Genomic DNA, 10,680 nt, shown 5'->3' on the forward strand with positions numbered 1-10,680 from the left:
ATATAATAGTTGCCTATCATAATCTTTCAATCTTATCGTATATCAATATTAGCAACATAATAATTATAGCTGTTATTGTAACTCTCTTCATCCCTTTTGTCATCATGTTTATCTCGAAATAGCGTTTTATTTTATATTTTATAGAGTCCATGGTTGAATAGTTAGTAGTACCATGAGGTCTTGAACCTCTAACTGAATCAGTAGCTATTTTATAATAGTATTAGAGTATCATAGTCGTATAACTGCATCTGGACCTTCTTTATGCATCCTTCATAACCTACCAACTAGATAGCAAACCTTCGCTGTGTCGTATTTCGACTAATTCATATAATATTGTCTCAGGATTCTATGAAGCGTTATTGTCATGAACTGAACCATCATGGTTATAATCAAGGATCCTGCAACAGACCCTATACAGCCAGCGGACGAGATGCCACAGCGGCATCTCACGGGACTGCTTTCGGTCTATTACGACGGTGCACATCATGAGAACTCGAGACTGGAATTCACTGTTTGAGTTTTCGAATATTAATAGCAAACAACTTTCTTTATCAATCTCAGTTGTGGAGCTGGGTTGACATTGTGATGATGTATGGCTTTCTCCCGGTATCATAATTTTCCCGGCTCCCAATACTTCGACAATGGACATTTCGGAAACGCAAATAAACTGGGGCTTCAATCTTCTAAGATCAGATTATAGTATTATAGTATCAGGTATCAATCACTGCCCCCCGGCAACGAAGGGCGAGTTGCATCTGTACGAGTCGCCTGTATTTTCGAGCTTTCAGCGACCGTTTGGCCATAGGAGGTGTGGACATTTTATGGTAGTCATGCTAATCTTTTATGCTTTTCTTACATATCGTTCCATTACCCAAGCCAATTGTCAATCTAAGTTATCAATTTCATTCGATGCACACAAGCGCTCAGTTTATAGCATGTGACTCATTGGGCGCTGCTTACGATTCATTGTCATCGGTCATACTTTGTCTGGTAGTAGCGTGGTCCGGTGTTCCTATGTTTATTCGTAATATTTTTTCTAATTATGTTTTTTGTTTGCCCAATCGTGTATACTGTATTTCATTGAACTTGATGCTGACCGTACTAAACGGGCTTGTAAAAGTTACATTCACTAACTTCACCCTAATGGCGGTATTTAGACGTAAAAACACCGACGTTATTATTATCGCAGTACTTGATCCAATACAATGCCATCGCTATAAGAACTTGATTAATGTTTCAAATTTAATTGCCATTGTGTCTGTTGTTGTTATCATTTTTACGTCGCTGACGTTTTCTCTTTGCTATTGTATTATTAAATACAATTTAAACGAGCGCTATACTGATGTTTGAAGTATGATCAGAAACTGATTTCGTTGTTACCGAGACTTTGTTGACTCGGGTCTTTTTTCCTTATAATCGATGTTTGGTGACCACGACTCACAGGCAACGTCTAGGGGCTGGGGAGGATGTTGTCACATCTAGAGACGCATGAAGAAATTAACTCTATTTTCCATTCTAGACTTCCGTGTGAATAAAGTTTCAATTGTTTACCTCATTAATATATTTTCAAGTAAAGGACACAATTTGCATGAAAGCGCTAACCGGATTGGAACCGGAGACCTTTTGGTCCCAAGTCTCTGGTGCTATCATCTCCCCATCCCGTGCGTGTTTACCTCACGTATTGGTATTTCCCTCATTTTGTTGTGATTATAGCACGGCAGCTCAGCGACCCACCCTGGAACGCCGCTTTTCTATTTCGCAGCGTTTCTAAGTCTTCCTGTAATTTTTTGAGTAGTTTTGCGCATCCTCTTTTTGCTCAGTTGACACTACAGGGCTGTTGCGGCTTGAACAGCATGCGATATTACGCGTCGTTTTTCGTTCTTTCCGTTTCTTCCTGCCGTTGAAGACCTCACTAGCTACCTTTGGCTATATTTAGTAACGTTATTATAGTGTTCGTCGTCTGCTACTATGAAATTATGAAGAGGATTGATTAGTCGTACGTAGTACATAGCGCTTAGATTCTAACAATAATGATAGAACAATAGAGTACTCATAATAACAGTAATACTCATATATAATAGTAAATAGCAGTAAAGAAGTGTGTGAATTATTAAAGAACAGTAATAGATTAGAGCGAATCTAGTCAACGTATTTCTGGCTCCATTAACTATAATACACAGTTGACAAATAGCCGCCATTCAGTACTGGTATAATAGCTGCATGATGAACACGGTAGACCAGAACAACCGTCTGCTATTGCCCTATAGTGTTTTTTTTTTCTGTAGCAGTAATAATTAATATTAATAGCGTTAGTAAATAAAAAATAATCTTATGTTTTTCTCATTTTGTCGTTCTTGACCTTGTTCCATAGTGAAACTGTTGCAGACAAGTGCCGCTATTGCCTGATAATCCGTTGGCTTAACAAGCTCACAGGTATCAGATTCAAACAGATCGCAAATCTCCGCCCATTGGGCTGGAGGTCTCCCGAAGAACGCACTGATGTTCGCACATGTCCTCATAGTTGAAGTGAAAGTTAGTCGTGAACCGGGGTTAGGAGCAGGGGGTATCTGGGGGAGGGCAGGGGAGGGGAGGGGAGGGGAGGGTAGGGTAAAGCGGTTTAAGGAGAGTCAACAAAGGAACGCGCGTAGAATAGTGAATGCGGATAGAACGGAAAGGAATGAGAGGAAATTGGCGGGCAAAAGAAGTGAGTGCTTGGCAGATGATGAGTGTCGTAGAAGGGGCGTTTTTACCATAACAGCCGTGAGAACAAGGAACGATAGGGTACTCAGGGATAGAAGAACTCCTATTTTGGTGGGTTGACATCGTGTGCTACAGATACGTAAGAATACAGCCGCTATGGCGAAGGCTTAAGAAGTATAACAGCTATTAATGGTAGCAGCGGGACTCTAAGCGGTTATAAGATGTTAGTTAAGCGACAGGCTGACTGGTACAAAGCAGCAAAAACTGTCGTCTACAGTAATCTTCATGGCAACTCAGGTCGTTGCCATATGCTCGAAGATATGTTTCATAGAGAGAAGAAACTCACCTATGACATAGGGGATGCTCATATTAGAGAACATTAGCTGCGTGTCTTTGTCCGAGTGCGAATGTCTTTTTTGGTTCAGTCTCTCGAAATCAATTTTACCATTAGTAGCTTAAAGGCCTTCGATGCAGTTTTAACAACGTTGAACAGATAGTGTGAAGCTATCGATTTAAACTGACCTTAGAAAACTTATATGCCCACAACACGAATCGAGCATCAACGGGAGGGACGGCTGTACATCAATTTAGATAATATTCTGCCTGTGTGTAGAGAAATAAGACCACATAACATCAGAAAGATGTATGCATTTGCAAGAATAACAGCCCCAAAATTACATAATGTACCGGATCGATGAAACCGTCGCGGATGTCGCGAAGGATATTGGGCAATAATCGATAACGCGGTTTTTGGCTACGCGCGCACTCTTAGCGCTTAGGTCATGACCGATGTTGTACAGGTGAACAAAAACGATCTGATCTTAATTTTCTGTATGTATGCGTGAGCGTGTGTGTGTGTGTGTTTGTTTATCTTTCATTTTATTTTTTTGTCACACTCATCATCGTATAAACAACAACGCTGATTCCTTGACAGATAACGGGTAGCGTATGTTTTTGTGACGGAAATGAATCATATGCACAACACCGAGTGCTGGTAACTAGGTTACTTGCATCCAATTGAGGTGTAAAAAGATGGAGGCTGTCAGGGGAGAACTGTCCGTCTTTCAACGGATCAACCTGTACAGGATAAACATTCTTATGGTTATAGTAGCCTTGTCCATTCAGTAGCTTTTATCGGGCAGATTCAAAGAGGCTCGACCACTTACGCAGTACCGAGGAGAAGCAGGTCAGGGAGTAATGAAGGATGTGTAGCTAATTTTCATCGTTTTATTGCAGCCGTCTGATTTTTGCTTCTGGCTTGTACCTATCCAATCGAAAAATCGTATTTTCGACAAAATACAAACTAGTTGAGGGTGTGCCTTCATTGTGCTCGTTTTTACCTTTTTGGCTATTTTGATATAGGTATATAGTACAGCAATAGGCTTTTCAGAGGGGAATTACACTGAATTAAGCATATTTTTGCCGTAATGATCTAGACTAACGTAAGTATTTATTAGCAAAAATAGAGAAAGTTTATAAATCAGCTCTAGCAAAGACGAGAGCCGTAGATCATCAAGACAATGACTAAACACAATAACTGAATAGCAATATCCAATCATATAAACTCTTAAAACAAAATTACTAGCTACTTGCAGTTGTTTATAATTGTGTTTATAGCTTTTCGGAACAACAACTATACAAGCAAACGAGTCCTAATAAGAAATCTACTCGACCCCAAGGAACTTAGTGATCTTTAATTAGTTAGTTTTGGGAAAGAACAGATATCTAAATGCGTACTGGCTATACAGCTTAAATACCGAATCGCTTATATATATATATGTATATATATGTATACATATATATAGATGGATAAATATAAGAGATGACATCATCGGTTTCGTGCTAAACCAAGTGTTCATAGTAATAACATAGGTGAAAACATTAGCATCTATCATATATAGATAATAACTTATAGTAGTTGCTCTCGATAAAGAAAACATGGCTAGGAGGATCTGTCCTGAGGCAAGGACCCGTTCTAAAAATAACGACAAAAAAAACAAAGCTAATGAACCTAACACGAATATTTCGCCAATAACACGAACAATTATTGCGACTGATACCATTTCGGGTTTTTTTTTTCAGAGGAGGAGCACGACCGACGGAAAACCACAAGTGTCCCTAGTATGATCGATGCTAATAAGCAGATGCATAGAAAGCGCACAACAAATAAAAGTATGCGTATATTGCAGTAAATTATAGAGATTTTCTGCCTATCTAATTCTGCAGCACGAAAAAGTAACTTCGAATAACAAAAGTCAACTATTGTTAGAATGCAACCTTATCAAAATGTCTCACATCGACATAAGTAACTGGAGTTAGTTGGAAATAAATAGCAGCGAGTACGACTTGACCACAATAAGACAAGCACTCGGCTCGGTTTACCTGAACCAACATGTGGCGGATGTATGTTGTGAAGGATCTGATGGAACTCTTGTCTTCTGACAATTCTTTCCTAGGGAGGAAGCTCGTTTTACCAGCTCTACTTTTTTAGGATTGAATGAGGCTGGGCATAGCAGGGAGGGATTTTAGAAGAGGAAAGAAGTGCGACATAATTAGGGGTTAAGAGCGATCGGCACCAGTGGGAACGGGGACATGCGGTTATGACATGAAGACATGTAGATAGGTCACATCAGGCAGTCATTGCTGCAGGGTGGCCGCTTGATTGATTGTTCACGTAGTGCTTCACTTGTTGGCGGTGAGGGAAGTCCTGCGCGGACGCGGCAGGTCGTACTCCTCCATCGAGAGCGTCCTTCGACGGCCTACGGCGCCCAGCATCTTGTGATCACCCCCGGAGAAGGTTCGCTGCCTTTCTACACCCGGAAGGGTGATGGAGGTCACTAAAGGTAAGCAATGGAACAATGGATACAAACGTTGAGAACGTAGAGAAAAGTTCTATCCCTGATTCGGAAATGTCATCACAGTAACGCATGGTATTCAGGACCTATGTTGATTGCCTTTATTGTGAGGTATGTTCTTGGTGCATGTGTATGTATATGAATGCAAATGTGCGAATTAATTTTAATAGTTAGACAATTTTAAGGGTTCACACGAAGGTTTTCCCTGCCAAGGGCCTAACTTAACCGCCGCTCAAATCGAAAAGATTGGCCTGTCTTTACATGGAGAATTAATAATTAAGTTCGCCGGTTCTGTTTGTATTATGACTATATGTGTGCATGTCAGACACAGAGCTCTTTTATATGGTGTACATAAGCTTTTTTAAAGGTTGCAAATTTCCTTTGGATATTCAGGTAAATTTTAGGGGTATCCGAAGAGGGAAATAGAAATAACTCGAAAATTAACAAAAACTTGATCCAAGCACCTTTGCTCAGATGCCCCTATATTTTTATTACGTTAGTTAAAATTACTTACGGAATCCCAGTCCCTTGACGAAAAGCAGGAGACTTTGGGCCAACTTCTCGGGCTGTGATTAGACATTCAAGATAAATTGTATCATTATTATTATTATCGTCAAGTGAAACTTCCGACAGAAACCATAGAGTGGTTCGTATATAGAAATATAATGCAAACAATCTGCATCTAAGATGCCTAAGTCTGAAATACATCTAAAATGAGGATAACAGCCTAGAATCTCTGAAATCCATCAAATAGAACAGCGATCTAAACGAAAACCAACCTCTATTCTCATAAGGTTTTAAAAATTCGTTTGGTTTGAGTTTGAATCTCTAGATCGAGTCGTTTACGAACGAAAACCAAGATGATTAGACAAATACACAGAGAAATAACAAGAAAATGATGGAACATTTGATCAGCTTACAGCTTCCTGCATCAGGTCGGCGACATCGTTGATCTTAAGGATGGACGTCTTCTCTTTTCCCATTTTCTGATATTCTTTTTCCACCTCAGTCGCATAAGCAGCTTTGCTGCCAGTAACCAGCAGAATGTCAACGTTTCTGAAACCGCGAACAAACTTGGGTTACGAAGCTTCGTCTTAGTTTGAATCGTTCGGGTTGTGGAGGTAAAGCTAATCCTCTCCGAGCCCAAATATATAATTCCGCCACTTTAAAGTGGGAATAAGCGTGAGTAAAGTGCACGAAAAGTAACTTGTAAACGATGCAAAGAAAATCCATTGTAACTAGATGGTAGAGCGTATTATCTATTGCCTTAGTGGGCAACTAAACGTTTGCTGAAGCCCATATATAAGATAATTATAGATCTTTGAAAAAATGATTCTGCGTATATAGCTATCGACATACTAAAGCAGGTTTCTCAAACGAAGAAGGCATCGCTAACTCAAAGCCAATAGAACGAACATAAGCCGGGGATGCATAATGAGTGAGGCGGGGCAACCTAAATACCACTCCGTGCTACGTCTGTTTATTGTATCGTAAAATGATTAAAACTTACTTAAGGTTATTGGCGATCATCGAGCTGATATCCTTGCGGCTGGACAGAAACGGGCATAGGATAGATAATGGTTTAATGTATTAGTCTCAATGCTTGGTCGTCTAAGGGTACGACAGATTTGGTTCAGGTAACTTTTTGCGGTCCCTGTTATAGAACAGTGGATAACATACTTGCCTGCTAACTTAGGGACACGTGGTGGTCTAGGCTCGAATGTGGGCATAGACACGCTTCGTTTCGTGCTGGGAGCCAGCCAGCCGTCTGATGGAATGCCTAACGGCGATGCCGGACGTAAAACTCGAAACATTTAGCTGACTTTTTGCTAAGTGCTCTGATTAATTCAATGCCACTAAATCAATTTAGGAAAGTTGAACGCTCTAGTAACTATTGGAATCGAAGTAAAAAGAAAACAGCCATTGCCAATGTTGAAGCTCCCTATTGAGCGTGGTCAATACATCAGATATAGTCGTCGAGTTGTTGTAGTTTATCAATCGAGTTGGTGCAGCCCTTTTGTTACTTACTTCATGTAAGACTGAACGTATTTCTTGAGGTTGCGGGGGTTGATTTGCTTCTTCAGCTTCTCAGTGTATTCGCTGATAAGCGTTTCTTTATTATCCACCATTTCAAGGTGCTGCAGAAAGGAACGGACGGGTTGCGGGTGGCGTGACAGGTGGACGAAATGCAAAAACATCATTTTGGTACGAGACAAGATATAATAATTTGCATGTTAGTATCTATTGCGTCCGCATCGATTTGTGTGTCCGTTCGCACAGCGGAGTGTAAAGCATTTTGTAGTTCTGCTACAGGGTCCTGCCTGTCAACCAAAGCGACTTTCGTAAGGAGCAATATATATAAGGCGCGCTTTCAAAGTATGATTTACTTCTGATCGGCCTTTGGCCTATTGCTTATGACTTACTTAAAATTTATTCGCTAGATTCAAAACTATGTATGGTTCGTCTGTTTGGTTGACGGGCATATTCGGCAAAGCACTTGTAGCTATTGGAAGGAGTGTGACTACTTGGGGTAGTTCTATTAGAATTTAATGAGTAACTAGCTACTCGCTATTTTTTACAATCTGTAGTTTTTTTCTTTCGCTCTTCCTAATCTAGTCGTTTAGTCAAGCAGCAACGCCAGTGGCAGCAGCTGGTCTCTACCGTGTTCTGCTACGGGCTTGGTAAAAACACTACGAATGTTGCAGGTGCTTTTAGGCCAATCTAGTCTAAATACGCTAGTTCAGTGATGGATAAAGGAAACTTTTCGCTGCAAACATAGCAAAATCAACCTAACTGGATGATCATATTCACGGACTAGCTTAGGATGAAAAGCAGCAGCAACAACAACACCCAACAATGATGTTTACTAACAAGCAACCGTTCGAAGGGAACAACTTGTGCCGAACTGGTATATATTGCAGTGGCGTGTATGTCTCAGCAGCGGTTAGGAAAAAGGGGTTTTGCTTCGCGTCTCCTGTTTGCTGCTTCCAGGCGCGGATAATGAGCTGCGTATAGAATTAAACTCTACCAGTGTAAGTATCGTTCAATATCGTTTTGCCACTTGTATGAAGCTCTAAGGCGAGCATTCTGTGCCCCTATAGACATAGAACCCAGTTTTTTTTCAAGCGATTTCATTACCAAATTGAAGTCGGTAATTCGAAATCTTAATTAGGAACATCATATAGTAGCACAACGTTTCCTATAGTGATTCCAGTCGATCAAAAGCAAGCAAACGATACGCACATAATTCCATTTAAGGGTCCCTCGTGATTAAAGCTACCTGCTTCATTGGACAACCGTATAATTGTCCAACGTAGTTTTCCAGCTAGATGTTTTTCTATGAAATTTAAGACAGTTAGTTGAATAACTATGTAGAATAACACGTGGTTTTTCGATGCCTGATCACGATTTCGATGCCCTGAGGGGCTCGTAGGGAGCACTAGAACAAATTTCGGAGACAAACTCAGTGCCCTGGGAGCACTAGGGTGCATCCGTGTTAACATAGCACGTCGACGCGTGCCTAGTCAAATATGCGCTTAGAACGCGTGCAGAATGAAGTAATATACATGTGGAATTAAAAAAAAAATAGCCTCATCGTATTTTCACTTTGACGTATTTGAAGAAAAAATGTCGGGCCGAGACACAAAAATTTCACTAAGCTAGCTCAGAGCTAAAACACATGTGCGCTACTTCCTTTATGTGGATACGGACAAGTGTATGTCCGTGCGCGTATGTGTGGATAAAGTTTAGCTACGTTTTGCCAACTAAGATTGGCCGCTAAGCTAGAGCTGAAGCCGTGCTCTGCTGCCGTGCAAAAAATAAATGTAAAATATCTTTTTTCTAGAATTCAACTATTATAGTATTTCTAGTAATATTCTTACTATTGTTCCTACATAAAAAGGCAGAGAGGGAAAAAGGTAAAACTGCCAATCTATCGTATTACTACGGATGGTTGTCATCATACAGGAGCGGCTAGATCGATGCCACGAGTGAAGTGGTTTACAGCGCGAGGCAGAGAAATTCGGTTCGAGAAATATTAGTAAAGTTAGAAGAAAAACGCAAAAAACGGAAACCCGTGTAAGAAGTTTAGCGAGGGGAAGAATGAATAACTTGTGTGTGCGTGGGTGCGCGCGTGTGTGTGTGTGTACATACATATATATATATATATATAGAGACAGAGAGGGGGGAGAGAGAGCGAGAAATTGAAAAGGAGGTTACGCAAAGGAACTGTTCAGAAGTAAATCGAACAAAAAGAAGAGCAGCTCTATAAAAACTGACCCTTTTATAGCAGGTGATGATTTTCTAAGCTAGATTGCTTGCTGATTTAATTCGTTCATCGTATTTATTGGGGATTGGTCGGTTTTTGGGGTGGTATTTACCTCCTGTGTGAGAGAGTGTGCGAAGTCATCGAGGACATCGAGTAGGTTACAAGATGAACGATACACAGTGAGTATTAATGGGTTGCGTCATCAAATCGATTCGATGACCAGTACGATAGCTGACAATCTAGCGTAATCTTACTAGAAATTTATACCTATGTGCATAGATATACATAGACAAAGAGGTCGATTGAGCAATAAGAACAACATTATCAGCTATGCTTAATAACATCACTGTAGAATCTACAAAATGAAGATATACTGCTGTAGGGAAAATCAGGTTATACACTAAACTACATAAAATAGCATAGTTTTACTATACAAATAGATACGATACACAAATTCAGTTCGCTTATGTAAAACTTAAATTTAACAGAAGTATAATATCGATATATACAACTTGTGTCATCAAGTAGAAAAACAAAAACCTAGCTAGAGCTGTGTTAGCTAGAGAGGATAGACAATAGTATTTACTTATAACAACGTAGATAGCAAATATGTTAGGCTATTGATTTGTACTCATGGGTCGAGAGCGTACATTTTTTTTGCTATCAGTTCTTCAAAATTTTGAGTTTCAAGTTTTCTTTCTCGGAAACTCTGCATAAAAATGTATGTAAATATTTAGACACTCATGAATATTGTATGTGTATGGTACGAGTTTCTTATTGCACTATCATATCAGAATATGACTGTTTATAAAAATGCTTTTTTACAAGAATGTACATTTTCTAAATAGATTATTATAC

The 10,680-nt window shown here is 39.9% G+C and overlaps 1 protein-coding gene and 1 long non-coding RNA gene across 3 annotated transcripts in view; one reads left to right on the forward strand and one right to left on the reverse strand.

The window, feature by feature from the left end:
- Nucleotides 1-94: 94 nt before the first annotated feature.
- The window catches only part of LOC111264802 (uncharacterized protein ZK1073.1), a 150,066-nt gene continuing 139,480 nt past the window's right edge, over nt 95-10,680 (reverse strand). For both annotated transcript variants that reach the window (XM_086970213.1, XM_022840979.2), the window contains exons 9-13: nt 7,584-7,693; nt 7,066-7,104; nt 6,476-6,611; nt 6,070-6,121; nt 95-5,537 (exon numbers count right to left, since the gene is read on the reverse strand). In XM_086970213.1, coding sequence (XP_086826339.1) covers nt 5,383-5,537; nt 6,070-6,121; nt 6,476-6,611; nt 7,066-7,104; nt 7,584-7,693 — 492 coding nt within the window. In that variant the 3' untranslated portion in view covers nt 95-5,382. The remainder of the gene's footprint in view (nt 5,538-6,069; nt 6,122-6,475; nt 6,612-7,065; nt 7,105-7,583; nt 7,694-10,680) is intronic.
- Nucleotides 8,130-10,680, forward strand: part of LOC147752897 (uncharacterized) — a 7,178-nt gene continuing 4,627 nt past the window's right edge. Inside the window, exon 1 of the long non-coding RNA XR_015312815.1 lies at nt 8,130-8,587. This is a non-coding gene — a long non-coding RNA (uncharacterized LOC147752897). The remainder of the gene's footprint in view (nt 8,588-10,680) is intronic.

The sequence above is a fragment of the Varroa jacobsoni genome, unplaced genomic scaffold (assembly GCF_002532875.2).
Source record: "Varroa jacobsoni isolate VJ856 unplaced genomic scaffold, vjacob_1.0 scaffold_900, whole genome shotgun sequence".
NCBI lineage: Eukaryota > Metazoa > Arthropoda > Arachnida > Mesostigmata > Varroidae > Varroa > Varroa jacobsoni.